At 46.9% G+C, this 16,328-nt stretch overlaps 2 protein-coding genes across 2 annotated transcripts; one reads left to right on the top strand and one right to left on the bottom strand.

Annotated features, from left to right (window-relative positions):
* The first annotated feature begins 7,839 nt into the window (after positions 1 to 7,839).
* ZSWIM1 (zinc finger SWIM-type containing 1) lies at positions 7,840 to 10,549 on the top strand. The gene is made up of 2 exons (XM_043982782.1): positions 7,840 to 7,943; positions 8,296 to 10,549. Exon 2 carries the CDS (start codon positions 8,377 to 8,379, stop codon positions 9,757 to 9,759), a length of 1,383 nt encoding a protein of 460 aa, XP_043838717.1. The 5' UTR covers positions 7,840 to 7,943; positions 8,296 to 8,376; the 3' UTR covers positions 9,760 to 10,549.
* A 581-nt stretch (positions 10,550 to 11,130) lies between these two features.
* On the bottom strand, positions 11,131 to 16,184 carry NEURL2 (neuralized E3 ubiquitin protein ligase 2). The gene is made up of 3 exons (XM_043982783.1): positions 15,360 to 16,184; positions 13,445 to 13,550; positions 11,131 to 11,316 (listed from the first exon to the last, which is right to left on the bottom strand). Exons 1-3 carry the CDS (start codon positions 16,087 to 16,089, stop codon positions 11,217 to 11,219), a joined length of 936 nt encoding a protein of 311 aa, XP_043838718.1. The 5' UTR covers positions 16,090 to 16,184; the 3' UTR covers positions 11,131 to 11,216.
* Positions 16,185 to 16,328: the final 144 nt, after the last annotated feature.

The raw sequence follows: 16,328 nt of genomic DNA, 5'->3' as shown, positions 1-16,328 counted from the left end.
CAGAAAGAACCTTAGCATACATTATTAAAGAGATGGAAAGAACTTTAATCATGAAATGCTAAGAACTCAAAGGAACCTCATGACAAAGGAAATGGAGTATCAAAGCATGAAGGAACCCTTAGAGATAGTCTTATCAAGACCCCTCATTTTACAGGTGGGGAAGCCAAGGCCTTATTTTCTCTTAATACTTTTTTTTTTTTTTTGGTGGGGCAATGAGGGTTAAGTGACTTGCCCAGGGTTGCATAGCTAGTAAGTGTCAAGTGTCTGAGGTCAAATTTGAACTCGGGTCCTCCTGAATCCAGGGCCAGTGCTTTATCCACTGCGCCACCTAGCTGCCCCTCTCTTAATACTTCTACTAGCTTTATCTCATTCCTTATTTTTCTTACCCTCCTTGCAGCTTTTGCATGTTAGACCCCGACTTCTCCCTTGGTTTCTGTGGCCCTGCTCTCTCTTGGTTCTACCTGACTGTGCCTCAGTTTCTTTTGCTGGATTATCATACTCTCCTTGTCAGTTGCTGTGCCTGTGGCAGCTTGAGGGAGTTCCTGCTTTCCCTAAGCAGCCATTCTTTTGCTCTCTAGACTCCCTCTTTGGCCTCCTACAACTCTACAATTGTTCTGCCTCCACTTGACACTCTCCAGCCTTTCTAGATACACATAGCTATTAACCTGGGACAATTCCACCCCAAGGCAAAATCCCTAGAATAACTTGAACTCATTCCTGAATGATTAACACACAGACTTCTCTCCCCATCATATCCTTAGCCTTCTAGTGATTCATAACTCCCAGCTGCCAATGTTTAAACTCCTTTCTTCATCTTCTTCTTACTTCTTATCCCTATGCCCTTCAAACCAACCCTCTCCTCCGCTCCCAACACCTCTTGAAATCCCTCTGAAACTGCACCCCCTCTACTGTGCTCTGGAATGCCTGCTCTGTAGCCTACAAACTAGCTGTCACCTTAAACATTTCCCCTTCTTGATCCCTCAGTCTTTTTGCACTTATTGAGACGTGGTTCCTTTATGATGACAGCTTCTCTGGCTAGTTTTCACGACCATGGTTGCACGTTCATTCATACCCTCAACTCACTTGTCAAGGTGTAGGAGTTGAATATTTGCTACCCATTGCCACTTCCAGGCTCTCCCTCTGCTCTCATCACTCACTAACCTCTCTTTCTTGGAGATTCATTCAGTCCATATTCATCACCCTGTCAATATTCTAGTGGTGGTTGTCGACTGGTCAGGACAATCTTCTTCACTTAGTTCAGTGCCTGACTCAGCAACTCCTGCCTTCCCATTAGGGGACTTTAACATATAAATTAATATTCCCTTAAAAACCCTAATCTCCCAATTTCTAAACTTATTCATTTCCCATCACCTGTTCTACCCAATTTCAGCTATACGCAGAGGTGAAGTAGCTAGGTAGTACAGTGGATAGAGTACTAGTCCTGGAGTCAGTAAGACCTGTATTCAGATTCAGTCTTAGATACTAGCTCTGTGATCTTGAGCAACTCACTTAACTTCTAGGTGCCTTAGTTTCCTCAAAAGTAAAGTGAGGATAAAGCATCTACTTCCCAGAGTCGTAAGGGACAAATGAGTTTATTTAGTAGAACATTTAGCTCAGTGCCTGGCACATAGTTGTTGTCCGCTTGTTTCAGTCATGTCCAACCCTTCGTGATTCCATTTGGGATTTTCTTGGCAAAGATACTGAAGTAGTCTGGCATTTCCTTTTCCAGTTCATTTTACAGAGGAGGGAATTGAGGCAGATAGGGTTAAATGACTTGCCCAGGGGCAGCTAGGTGGTGCAGTGGATAGAGCACCGGCCCTGGCGTCAGGAGGACCTGAGTTCAAATCCAGCCTCAGATACTTGACACTTAGTAGCTGTGTGACCCTGGGCAAGTCACTTAACCCTCATTGCCCAACCAAAAAAAAATTTAAATGACTTGCCCAGGATCACACAGCTAGTAAGTGTCTGAGGTCAAATTTGAACTCAGATCTCCCTGACTCTAGGCCTGCCTTTCCATGTAGCTACTTAATAAATGCTTGTTCCCTTCCTCTACTCCCATTATACTTTTTTTTCTTTTTTTCTGGGCAATTGGGGTTAAGTGACTTGCCCAGGGTCACACAGCTAGTAAGTGTTAAGTGTCTGAGACTGGATTTGAACTCAGGTACTCCTGACTCCAGGGCCAGTGCTCTATCCACTGCGCCATCTAGCTGCGCCCCCCTCTTATACTCTTGATCTTGCCATCATCCACATGTATTCTGCTTCCATGTTCATGAACTCTGAAATTCCCTTATCTGATTACAGTCCATTGTCATTTCTTGTAACCCAGAGCCCCATTCTTTGCCCTACCTGGAACCTGAAATCCCAATCCTTCTATGCCTCAGTTTTTTGTGAGACTATCACCCTCCACTGGCTCCACTCATCTCCCTTCCCCATCTTTACCCCTTGATGAACTATTTCAACCCCAAACTTTCCTCTTCTTTTGAGTCTCTTACTCCCTTTTATTGCTAGTCTTGTTCTGTCTAGCCACAGCCTTGGATTTGTTACAGATGAAAAGCTTGATGAAAAGTTCTGGGTAATTAATAATCATTTTATTAATTATGGTTAGCAAATAATCAATAAATTGAGGTCAATGGCTCTCTTGGAAATCAAAGACACCCCTGGAGAAATACAATGCTTAAATACCCTTGGAAGGCAGAAATCAACTCTGATTGGTTAACAATTAATGAGAAAATGACTATTATAATGAGAGGTAGGCTTATTCCAATGAGTGATCAAATCACTCTTAGTCAAAGAGACTCATTACATCTGGCAATCTAGACAAAGGGATCTACCTCCACCCAAACCATTTAATATAGTTGATTAGATTCTCTTTACCCTTTAATCAGAACTAAACTTTCCCAATTGGGTGGGATCCCACTCAAGATTGTGGAGAATGTCTTGGGGAATGTGAAGCCCTGTCCTTCACAAGGAGAGACTTTGAATGAGGAAATAGAAAGGGGGAAAAACTCCTGGATCTCTCTTTTTTTTTTTTTGCGGGGCAATGGGGGTTAAGTGACTTGCACAGGGTCACACAGCTAGTAAGTGTCAAGTGTCTGGGGCCGGATTTGAACCCAGGTCCTCCTGAATCCAGGGCTGGTGCTCTATCCACTGTGCCACCTAGCTGCCACTCTCTCCTCCATTACTAATTGGTTATTAATAATCATTTCTCTCAGATTATTCTCACCATCCCCTGCCTTCACTTGTACTTAGGTACTGCTAAATAAAGCAGGAGAAAATCATGAAACTGTGCTGACTGAATCTACTACAAACTTATATTACATGATTTCAACTCTGCCCTCATTGCAACAAAGCAATCCTTTTATACCTCCCTAATCTATTCACTATTTGCTGCAATGATTTTTCTAAAGCTCTCCTTCCCTCTTCAGACCTTCCTCTTAGCTGAGAACCTTGCCTCATATTTCACTGAAGAAAAAAAGAAAAACAAACCTGAGGTCAATTGCCTAGAGCTTCCTCTTTTCTCTCTCATCTCTTGGCTCTACCTTCTGCCACTGTCTCTTCCTTCACCAGTCTCACACAAATAGGTGGCTCTCCTTGCCAAAGCCAACCCCTCTACATGCATCCATGATCCCTTTTGTCCCTTTAAGCACCTTCACTCACATGCATTTTCTTTTTTCTTTTTCTTTTTCTTTTTTTTACTCACATGCATTTTCAATCTCTCCCTGTTTACTGGCTATTTCCCTACTGCCTACAACTATAAATATATTTCCCATATCCTCAAAAACCTTCACTTAATCTCTCCATTCTACAATTATAGCAGAGATATGTTGTATATCTCCTTTTTGTGGGCTAAATTCCTTAAGAAAGCCAACCTAGGTACCTCTATTTCTCTCCCTTTCTTCTTAATTCTACAATCAGGCTCTCAACCTCATCATTTAACTGAAATTTCTCCAGTTACCAGTGACCTTTTCATTGCCAAATCTAAGACCCTTTCTCAATCCTCATCTTGTCTTTTCTGCAGTCTTTGACCCTATTGTTTGCCCTCTTCTCCTAGATAATTCTGTTTTCATGGCATGGCATGTTCTCTTCCCACCTGACTGCTCCTTCTCAGTCTCCTTTGCTGTATCTTCATCTTTTCTAGATCATGGCCACTAACATGTTCTCTAAGTGTTCTCTAAGGCTCTGGCCTGGGCCTTTTTTCCCTTCTACCTCTATACTATTTCAAAGCTTGCTGATTTAATCAGCTCTCATGGATTTAATTATGATCTGTATTCAAATGACTAACCTCTCTTCTCATCTCTAGTCTTCCATTACCAACTGCCTATTAAACATCTAAAACTGGATATCTAGTAGATATCTTAAACTCAACATGCCAAGGACTGAATTTATTATCTTTACTCCCTAAACCCTCCCCTTTTCCTATTACTTTTTTTTCCTAACTATTACTTTTGAGTGTAAATGCTCACACTGAAAATTTAACAATCAGCTCTCTTCAGCAGTTTTGAGTTGGCTCCAGCACGTCTCTCACATCCTCCCAGTCACCCAGGCTCTCAACCTGGTGGCCCTTGTTAACTCTTTTTTTTTTTTTTTTAGTGAGGCAATTGGGGTTAAGTGACTTGCCCAAGGTCACACAGCTAGTAAGTGTTAAGTGTCTGAGGTCGGATTTGAACCCAGGTACTCCTGACTCCAGGGCCAGTGCTCTATCCACTGCGCCACCTAGCTGCCCCCCTTCTTAACTCTTTACCCTCTCTCAGCCCCATATCAAAACAGTTATCAAGTCTTGTCATTTTTACCTTGTATCTGTCCCCTTCGCCCCTCTGATACTGCTACCACCCTGATATAGGTCCTCATCATCTCAGGTCTGGACTATTGTAACAGTCTGCTGGTGGATCTCCCTGCCTTAAGTCTCTCCCCACTCCAGTGGATTCTTATTACCTTTGAGATTAAAAAACAAAAAACCTTTTGGGTTTTTTGTTTGTTTTGTTTTGTTTTTTAGTGAGGCAATTAAGTGACTTGCCCAGGGTCACACAGTTAGTAAGTGTTAAGTGTCTGAGGCTGGATTTGAACTCAGGTACTCCTGACTCCAGAGCCAGTGCTTATCCATTGCGCCACCTAGCTGCCCTTTGGGGTTTTTTGTTTGTTTGTTTTTTTAACCTTTTGGGTTTTTTAAAGCACTTTATAACCTGGCTCCTTCCTACTTTTCCAGTTTTCTTATACTTTACTCCATTCCACATACTCTATGATCCAGTGACCCTGGCCTTGCTATTCCTCACACCTGATTCTGACCATTTCCACTGGAAAACTTGGGAAAACTCTTCATCTCTTCATTCTGGTTTTCCTGGCTTCCTTCAAACCCCAGCTAAAGTCCTACCTTCTGCAAGAAGCCTTTTCTAACCTGAGTGCCTTTCTTCCAAGATTATCTCTAATTTATCTTATATATATCTTATTTGTCCATAGTTAGCATTTGTCTTCCCCATTAGATTGTGAGCTCCTTGTGAGCGGAGAATGGTTTCTGTGTTTTTATTTTTGCTCTTTCTTTGGATTTCCAGTATTTAGCACAGTGCCTGGCACATAGTAGACACTTAAATGTTTATTTGCCTTGACCTACCTGTGTATGTGCATGTATGTATGTGTGTGTTATATACATATACACATACATACATATATATATACACATATTTCAGCTAGGTAGCACAGTGCATGGAGTGCCAGTCCTAAAGTCAGGAAAACTCATCTTCCTGAGTTCAAATCCAGACTCAGAAGCTAGTTCTGTGATCCTGGGCAAGTCACTTTAACCTGTTTGTCTCAAGTTCCTCATTTGAGCTAGAAAAGGAAATGGCAAACCCTTCTGGTATCTCTGCCAAGAAACCTCCAAAAGAGGTCACGAAGAGTCAGACATGACTGAAATGACTGAACAACTATACATATATAATAATAATAATATGTGTATATCTATATACATCTATATATGCTTTCTTGCTTGATAATCTCATCGGTTCTCAAAGATGCAGCAGCTTTTATACAAGTGAATCCCTACCTATTCAGCCACCCTTCATCTCTCCCAATTTATCTTGTAGCCTTTTGGCTTGTAGCCTTTTTGGGCATTTTCACTTGGTGGTCCTGTAAGAATCTCAAAATAAACATATCCCCAAAGGGAGCTCAGGTTTTCCCTCCAAACCCATCTCCTGCTGCAAACTTTCTCCTTTTTGTGTTTTGCTTTCTTTCCCCTTCTCTCACACAGCCTCTGCCCTAGTTCAGGCCCTTTTCATCTCTCATTTGGACTATTGTGGTAGCTTTCTAATTGGCTTCCCTGCCTTCTGTCAGTCAACAAACAATAAATTCTTGTTGACTGACTGCAGTCTCTCTCCAATCTGTTCCATGAGTAACTTGCAAATGGATATGACTAAAACACTGTCACTTCCTTACTCAAAAATGAATGGTTCCTAATTACCTGAAGGATAAAATACTAACTCCTCAGCCTGGAATCTAAGATCTAGCTAGCCATCCAGTCTGATTTCCTCCTCCTGCAGATAAAGAACTGAGGCTTAGAGTGGTTAAGTAACTTGATTAAGATCACACAGGTCTCCGAGATAAGTTTTGAAGCCAGGTCTTCCTAATGCCAAGTCCAGCACGCTATCCATTGGACTTAACTTTCTCTAAAGCCTTCCACAATCTGGCTCTAGCCTACCTTTCCAGTCTTAATTCATATTAATCCTTCCCCTTTGTACTCATATGGGTCCTGCCTCCTGACCATTGTACCACCAGACACCCTGTTCTGGACTTCACTTCCTACTGGTTTACACCTAGAAGAATTATTTTTCAAAGCAGAGTTCTGGTGCTAACTCTTGCAGGAGACATTTTCCACTCTCCTCGTGTTATTGTGCTCCCTTTTGAAATTGATTTTATTTTTTTATTTTTTTGCGGGGCAATGGGGGTTAAGTGACTTGCCCAGGGTCACACAGCTAGTAAGTGTCAAGTGTCTGAGGCCGGATTTGAACTCAGGTACTCCTGAATCCAGGGCCGGTGCTTTACCCACTGCGCCACCTAGCTGCCCCTGTTATGTATTTTTAATGTATCTTGTATTATTTATATAATTAGCTTATTTATGTACTTTAATTTTTAAATAAAATGTTATTCTTTATGCATTTATCTTTTATTGTGTGTTATTTATGTCTTTATTTTGCATAGACCTACTTCGTGTAGCTGTTGTAGTCCCTGCTGACACAAGAAGCTTATGGAGCTTTATTTTATTCTTTGCATGCGCACAGCAGGGCCTTAATGTTTGACTTGAGGCTGCTTTCTTAACTGTCCCATTCCTGGGACCGACATCGCCAGTGGGACTGGAAGCACCTCCGTCTATCTCCGGCTTCATGCCCGCCCTGCGCAGTAGAGGCTAGAGGCCCAGGGAGGACAAACAACGTGCCCAGAGACCACCACGGCTTGAACCCGCTTCCTGAGAGCTTTGCATTGCACGCAGCAGCTTAACAGCCTCTCAAATATCCAGCAGCCCCTTCCCAGGTCCCAGCCCCCGCCCCCGCCCCATCTTTGTCAGGGACTCAGAGAGATAGATCTCGGTGACAGCACTTTTACCTTCTACAAATTGCCTCCGCGTGTCTGCGGTCAGGCTGTTTCCATAGTAACACGCTCTTCCTTTCGGTCCGCCAGCTACTTGACGCCCCGCCCTTCAACCTTTGACCATCGCCTCTCCCCGCCCCCTGCGGGTTTTGTCCCCGCCTCCAGGTCGAACCGCCGAAGACACTGGCTGCAAGGCCCGCCCTCCCGCGCGCCGGCCCACGCTCCGTCGGCGTAGTGAGCAGCCGCAGTTCTCTCGCTGCGGCGTTGCGGCGGGCGGCCCTCGTGCTGATTGGTGGGCGTGAAAGTCCGTCTGAGCTAAGGCGGTGTTCTGCTGGGGAGTACGGAAAGATGGTGGCCAAACGCAACAATCGGTAAGGAAAGCGTGAGGCCTCGCAGGCTCTGCCGTTCCCACACCCCTTGGGATCAGGGATGGAGCTCTTTGCCCTTTCTGGGAGGCCTTCAGAAGTCAGACCCCTGAGACCGTAAGAAGAGTGGCCTGGATGTCTCAGGGTGAGGAGCCGGGCGAGGTGGTTTGAGGAGGGCATGTTTCTCATCCCCTCCCTGCCTCCTTGGTCAGCTATCAGCCACGCCCCCTCCTGGGCTACGGTCTGGCTTTGGGGGGAGGGGGTGGAACTAGCCCTGGGCAGCGATAATCCTGCCCGTAACCCTCCTACAGCCGAGCCCCCTAGTGCTTCCCCATAACCTCTGTCCCTCCCCCCACAGGCGCTTCGGTGAAAACGGACTGAGCTCCTGAGATCGCAGCCGCCCTTGTCCTTTCAGGCCTTCCAGACCCACTGTTTCCACATGGCCCTAACCTCTTTGAAGGAGCTCCAGGCTGGGGACCCTGACACCTTGCTAGTTTTTGAGATGGGCAAGAACTCCCAGTTGGATTCCCTGCGCTACCAGTCCCCCATCATGCGGCAAGTGTTCATGAGGTTCCCAGAGGTGTTGTTCATACATCGGACCCCAAACCCCCGAGGCAAAATACTGTACACCTTCCTGGTGGACGGCCCCGGGGTGCTGCCCGAGAGCAGCCTGACCAGGATAGTGTATTTCTCTGTCCCAGTCAAGGAGAACACGGAGGGCTTGGTTCAGCTACTCCAGACTTTCAAAAAATTTAACCCTGATTGGGAGAGAATTTGCACCATCCTGGTGGATCCTTATTTCTCCCTCTTGCCTGTTCTAGCTATGGAGTTTCCATCCGCAGAAATACTTCTGTCTGCCTTTCATGTATGTAAGTTTCTTCAGGGAAAGTTCTACCGACTTGCCCTAGAGCCCTCAGTGAAGCAGCTGCTGCTCACGACCCTGAAGAATACTGTGTGTTCAGCTACAGCCAGTAACCTGAAGAAAATGCACACTCTCCTTAGTGACTCTGTCCCCCAGGACCTGCAGCCTGACCTTCACCTGGGCTGGTTACTAGATGACCGCATCTGGCTGGCACACAGGTGGAGGAGCAAGGCTGAAAGCATCTGCTACTTTCAGGACCTAGAGATCACAACCCGACTCTTAAGCCAATTCTTTGGTATTGAATTGTCTTTGGAAAGGAGTATCCTTTCCTTGCTAAGGTATTTGAAGCAGAACATGGAGAAGGAAGGGGCCTCCAACCTAGACCTAACTATCCCAGCCAACTGTACCCCACTGGAGCCTTCTGCAGAAATTAACAAGTTCCAAGAGGTGGAAGCCTGCATCCAACATTCCTTGCAAACTATTTGTGCTGAACCTGCTGCGCAGCTCTGCTTGGGAGAATTTGCTGTGGTCCAGAGGTCTGTACAGCTGATTGGCTCAAGCACAGACAAGGTGAATGTCCAGATCCTAGAGGATGTACATGAAGTACGCCTGCAAGGCCCAGGCAGCTGTACCTGCCACTTCAGCAAAACATTTGGCTTGCCCTGCCGACATATCCTCACTGTCCTAAGCTCCCGACATCAAGTGCTGCAGCCTGAAATGCTACCTGAACAATGGAAACCTGGTAGAAGGACACCCCCAGGAAGTGTAGCCAGCCTTGCCAATATCCTGGGCAGCAGGTGGAATGTGGGCCTGGACAAGGAGCTGCTGGTAGCATTCCTCACGGGGGAGGTGAGGCGACTTTTGCTTCAGTGCAGCCGGGAAGAGTTTGAGCGACGTTACAACACCCTCCGGGAACTGGCAGATAGCTGGATTGGACCTTATTTCCAAGTGCAAGTCTAGGTGCTTGTCCTTTTTCCTGCTGGGTGTGCTCTGTACCATGACCCACCTAGCTATCCTTCCTTAATCCAGCTAAAGGGGCTGATGAGTATTGCCTAGGATAATGACAAAACCTCTAAGTCTCGGTTTTCTAAGCTATTAAATCGGGATAACTGCCCTACTACCTACCTCACAGGATTGTTGTGAGGAAAACGTTTTCTAAACTATAAAGTGCTACAGAAATGAGGGGTTTTTTTACGGGGTAAAAAAGGAGTAATGTGCCTCCCACCACATTCCAACTTGCTTTGCAAACAGTGTACTCTCTTAAGGTCAGCTGACTTAATAAATGAGGAGAAAGACCAAATGACAGGTCAGCCCAGCTGCCCAGTCAGCTGACTCCATTCCCCTGTAACTAATCAGGTCTTAAAGCATTTTTGCAGCCTAGGTGAAGAACTCTCTCTAGACCCTATGCTCTATGTCCCCTTGCCGTTCTTGGTACTTGTGATTAAACCCGAATGCTGCTTATGGCAATATTGCTCATTTAGAACCTTAGCCCACCACTTTCCCTGAAAAAGAGTACTATTTGCCATTCCTATTATCCTCTCCCCTGCCCAGTGCCAGCAAAGGAAATGTGGATTGGATAAAGGTTTATAGCAAAGATAGTAAGTTGACTGACTGCTGCTACTTTAGAAATAGGAAGAGAGCACTACTGCCCCTTCTCTCCAATCAATTGTGATCTTTGGGTTACTTCACTGTTCTCTGGTCAAACCTATTTCCCTGTTAAAGTGAATAAACTTCCCAGCACTTGGCAGTATTGAAGTGCTGCTGTGTAAATATCAGTATACTCCCCAGACAGCCCCATCCCCTGCAGAAGTGGGTCCCCCACCTAGCTACCCAATAACCATACAAAGAAGCCACCCAGTAAGTCTAGTGCAATTTCATCTGGCTACAAGCAGGAACCAGGGCCCTGACTCCTCCTGGGCCCCACCAGTGGGGCCTGGCCAAGCACCATATGAGACTGGGCTTGACCCCACCTCCCCTCAGTAGCCCCCTCAGGCTCTGGATGGGCCATCATGAAGGCCTGGGCTGCCCGGATCATGTCCTCTTCCCTCAGGCCCGGGACAGGCACAGTGGGGATGCCAGCGATCATCATAGCCAATGTGAGGATGCAGATGTCAGGCTGGGAACCAGGCTCCTTGCCACCTGCCTCTTTGGGGACCAGCAGGGCCCCTGGAGATAGCCCACAGAGCAGCAGTGGCCTATGCCCCCCAAGGCCACCCATCTGCCCTCCAGCCACTTGAGGCACCCTGCCCCGTGGTCCATCTTCCCAGCCCAGATCCTGCCTCATGTGAGGAAACTTTCTGCAGTATCTGCCATGATACTCCTTCCGCCGAAGCGGCTCCCAGCCAGCCCCCCCTGGGCAGATCCCAGGTTCTGATGGAGGTAGAGAGTGACTCCAGGACTGGGAAGCTGCCTGACGCTCAGCTTTCTGGCTCAGAGGGCTTGGCCCTCCAGGGGTCACCACCACTGGCTCCATGGGACCATAGAGGCTGAGAGAGGAGTTTGGAGGGCCTGCCCCACCTGCAGAGACAGGAATGAGATAGAAAGTGATTTACAACCCCTAGGAGGTCCCATGGGTTACGTATAACTAAGAACCACCTAGGATCATGCAGTGGGTACATTCAGGTCAGGGAACATTTTAAACATAGATCTAAAATTAGAAGGGCCTTTAGAGATATCTAGGCCAACGCCCTCATTTTTTAGATAAGGGAGTGCAGAGACGCTAAATAAATTGTATTGGGGTACATATACAGGGTGGGCCAGAAGTCACAAAGGTTTGATATTTAATGACTCCTTTATTTTTTGTTTTTAATTTATAATAACAAAGCATATACAGTATATATATACAAGAGGAACTGATATAGAGAGAAATTCATTTTCAAAAAGTTATTAAAACATCAGCCCCTTTTGTGACTTTTGGCCCACCCTATATAAATAACTGAGCTGGGATCTGAAGCCAGTATTATCTTTGGGGTAACAGCTTTAAGCCTACAGTTTTCCAGGAAGGATGCCAACCTTCTGGGACAGTGTACAAATCACAGCATGCTGGGGTAGTCATTCCTCTAATCCAACTTAAGAAACCAGTGTCTCACCTTGGCCAGGAGTAAGGAGACCCGAATGAGCTCTCTGGGTCATGAAGTAGGACATGGCTACTACAGGGGCCCCAGCTTGTGAGGGAACAGTAGGTAGGACAATTCCTTCATGTCTTACCACACTCACCCTTCTAGAACCTACCTCACAACACGAACCTGTGTTAGCTGGAATCCACCTCATAGCACTACCATGTCCATTCTAGAACCAGGTGAAACCAAGGCAAAGGAGCCTGTGGAACATTGATGGCACTGTGTGGTAGAAGGATTGCTATTTTGGGAGCATGTGGGTTCAAATGACATCAAGTGACATGAGTTCAAGTCGTGTCCTATGCTCCTTACCTGTGTGACTCTAGACAAGTCATTTAATTGAAGCTCAAGTGTCTTTATTTTATTTATTTTGGTTGTTTTTTTGAGAGAGGGCAGGGCAGTGAGGGTTAAGTGACTTGCCCAGGGTCACACAGCTAGTGTCAAATGTCTGAGGTCCGATTTGAACTCAGGTCCTCCTGAATCCAGGGCTGGTGCTTTATCCACTGCACCACCTAGCTGCTTCAACATTTTTCTTTTAAAAATAAAGACACCTGAGAGCAGCTAGGTGGCACAGTGGATAAGGCACCGCCCCTGGATTCAGGAGGACCTGAGTTCAAATTTGGCCTCAGACACTTGACACTTACTCTGGGCAAGTCACTTAACTCTCCCTGCCCCCCCCCCAAAAAAAAGTTGTCTAGAGCTCTATCACCCTTCCCAGCTCTAAGTCTTATGATCCTCTAATTAGGAACCTAATGAACTGGGTTCTAGACCTGGTCCTACCACTGATCTGCTATGTGACCTTGAGCACTAGGTCTGTCTCATCTAAAACAAGTGCTGGGAAACTACTGCCAGAGGGCCAAATCAGGCAGTTGGCTGTTTCCGTACAGTCCATGTGAGCTTTGAATGGTTTTTACATTTTAGAAAATAGGAAAATGTAAAAACCATTTTTCGATGGGGGTGTACCAAAAAAAGGTGCCCAGTCAAGTCGTTTGCCAGTGACCCCTGCTCCAGAACAAGAGGGACATATTAGATTATATTTCCAGTTTCCAGTCCTAGGATGTCTAGTAGAACACTGGACCAAAAAACTGGGAGATCTGGGTTCTTGTTCTGACTTTATAAAATAAATAGGTGTCCTTGCCCAATCATTCCGACTCCCTGCTCTCGATTTCCCCATCTATAAAATGAGCATGAGTCTTTCCTTCTTCATAAATATTTTGAGAATCAAATAAGATACATGAAAATTTGGAGAATATGACATGCTGGGTACAACTTAGAAGACTGGAGGGCAGCAAGCCCTGTACTAAGAACCATCAACTGTGAAATCATGATTCCTTTTATTATGAATTCTAGCAGGGTGGCCCACAGGGGCTCATTCCCCCCCGTAGAGCTAGCTCCTTCAAAGAACTAGCCTTATGTAAGGGCACTGGGGGTAGGTGTTTTCCTGAGGCTGTGAAATCAGGCACAAGGGAGTTTTACTGTTATCTGCACCTAGAGTTGCCTGTTAGAGGTAGTGAGGGCCTCACTCGTACTTGCAGAAATCCTTGAGCCCTGTGGGCAGGTGGAGCCCATCAATGGCAAGCCGATGTATCACACTTCTCTGAATGACAATTCGGCATAGGGTCTGAAGGGAGGGCACTGTAGAGAAAACAGAAAGATAGATTGGAAATAGGAAAGAGTGGTTTTAGGTTAACTGAGGCAGGCCTTCATTTGAATTTGAGATTATGAGGTGTAGCCTGGGGAAAATGGATGCAAACTAGGAATCAGGGGACCTGGGTTCACGTTTTTGCTCTGCCACTAACTCAGTGCTTCCCTGGATAAATAATTTCAATGTTTTGGCCTCCTATTTCTCCAGCTTTAAAACTGGAATATCTTCCCACCTACCTCACTAGCTATGAGAAGAATGTGAAAGTACTTTGAAAAGTGAGGTACTCCCTAGTCATTCAAGGCCTTCCATAATCAGGTATCTGTCTACTTTCCAATCTCATCTCCTGCAAGTGCCCTTCACAAGTTGTACTGCAGCTTGAAATGCATTTAGCATTGCTTCTTGACTCACCCTCTCTTCAGTCTCTGGGCCTTTGTTTCCAGCACACCTCATACCTGGAGCAGTTTCTCCTTTGGAATTTTCCCCATCCAGCTCAGGTGTCATCTACACAAACTCTTACTTGATCTCTTATCTGGAAGTCACCTCTGCTTCCTGGGATCTCTTATAGCATTTTAGGCCTTTTGTGTACATTTTTTCTATTCTACATTATATTATAATTTTCTGTGTATGTATCATCATCTTTCCCTCTTCCCCTACTACTATATGCTCCCTGAAAGCCCAAGGAACTCATCACTTTTAATTTTTCATCATACCCTGTACCTATTTACTAAAGTCAATCTCTTAAAAAAAAAAAATTTAATCCTTTGGGGGCAGCTAGGTGGCGCAGTGGATAAAGCACCAGCCCTAGATTCAGGAGGACCTAAGTTTAAATCTAGCCTCAGACACTTGACACTTACTAGCTGTGTAGCTTTGGGCAAGTCACATAACCCTCATTGCTCTGTCAAAAAAAAAAGGGGGGGGGGGTGGAAGGAGGCAGCTAGGTGGCCCAGTGGATAGAGCACTGGCCCTGGATTCAGGAAGACCTGAGTTCAAATCCAGACTCAGACACTTAACACTTACTAGCTGTGTGACACTGGGAAAGTCACTTAACCTCCAATTGCCTCACAAAAAGAAAGAAAGAAAGAAAGAAAGAGAAAACCCCCAAAACAACAACAAAAAAACCCCCATAAAGTCAATCTCTGACGTCTGGTCATTGCATGAAGGTGATACAGGGCTCTTGGAAGCCTATACCAAGCAGATCATCAGCTCCTAAGCAGCAAAGGACTTGGTGGCTACTATGTCTAGTAATAATAATTCTAATAGCTCAGGATTCCCTAGCATTTAAGGGTTTTCCTAATGGCCATCCATCCTATAAAGAATAAAAGGTTTTTGGTTTTTCTTAACTGTGTTCATTTTTCTAGTCCTTTAGTTTTTAGAAAGTGCCCCCACAACCTTGTCTCACAGTGTTATATCCATTTTACAAATAAGGAAATGGGCTTAGGTTAGTGACATATTCATGGTGAAATTGTTGGTCCTAGTCTTCTTCCTCCAAGAACACTACCACATGCTGTCTGAATAGTGTGGTATAGTGGGGAAAGCACTCGACCTGAGCTGCTGGTTCTGCCTTGTGATTTAGCTATGTGACTGGCTACATCAGAAAACCTCAGGGGCTCGGTTTCTTTAAAAAAGGAGATTGGACTAGTGATCTCCGGGGTTCACCTTTCAGGTCCACATCCTAATACCCATTTTGCAAATGAGGAAAGGGAGACTCAAAGAGATTTGCTGGGATGATAGGCTGGTCTGGTTATTGGTGATTCTGACTGAAACCTTCTACATACGATGCTGAGCAAGCCTATACCTACATCCATATTCCAGCTGCACCAGACGCACACTCTTGGTGGACGCGAAGACATCCACCACAGCATAGAGGGGCTGGGTGGTGGGCAGCCCTCGGGCGCTGGGGCCCATGTCCTCCCCGTTAATGAGGATGTGCATGTCGGCCGTGCCGTCCGGCCGCGGGCAGAAGAGCACCCCGAGGCGGCTGCGCCGCGCGGTGGGCGGTAGCACGTTGAGCTCATACAGCTGGTCCAGCAGGTGGCTGTAGCGGCCCGGCCGACTGCGGCCCACCAGGCGGTCGCGGGGGATCCGTAGCTGTTCGATGTGCAAATAGGGTTCGTCCAGTAGGCCAGGCGGCCGGCCCGGCGGCTCCCCCTCTTGGCCTTCGGCGACCACGCGGTTGTGGTGGCGAGTGATGGCGAAGACCCAACTCCGGCCCAGACTGACCAGATCTGGCAGCGAGTACTCGGGCACGGGGGCCAGGCTGCCGGGGTCCAGGGCGGTCAGGCCCAGGCGCAAGTGGCCGCACCAGCCCAGCTCTTTCTCCTCAATCTCCACCAGGAACACCTGGCCCGGGGCCAGCGGCTCACGGCTGAAGCACAGGCCGTTCGCGAAGCTCTCCACGCGGGTGGCCCGAGTCCCCGACGGGTCCACGCGGATGTTGACCCCGTGGACCTCGTGGAAACGGGTCGGGGGCGGCTCCCTGTACGGAGCGCCTCCGGCAGGGTCCGGAACGGGCCCTGGGGCCGCCGCCATAAGCCTGCCTCTGGTGGGGGAGGCGGGCGCCAGGGGCTATTTTGGGACCCAGGGCCAGGCGTGGACTTGGGGAGGGCCATGTAAACTCCCGAGGGTCTCCCGAAGGAGGCGGGGCTGGCCTGGGGTCCTAGCGCCGCCCGCTGGGTTGACAACCCAGGACGCGGGTGGGCGCCAACAAGGCCCGGCAGCCCCGGCACCCAGAGACTACCGGTCTTGTTCGCCGGTGCCTGCAAGCGCGG

This window comes from Dromiciops gliroides, chromosome 2 (genome assembly GCF_019393635.1).
Source record: "Dromiciops gliroides isolate mDroGli1 chromosome 2, mDroGli1.pri, whole genome shotgun sequence".
Lineage (NCBI taxonomy): Eukaryota > Metazoa > Chordata > Mammalia > Microbiotheria > Microbiotheriidae > Dromiciops > Dromiciops gliroides.
Note: the sequence above shows the minus strand (reverse complement) of the source record. Positions and strands in the feature narration are given on the sequence as shown.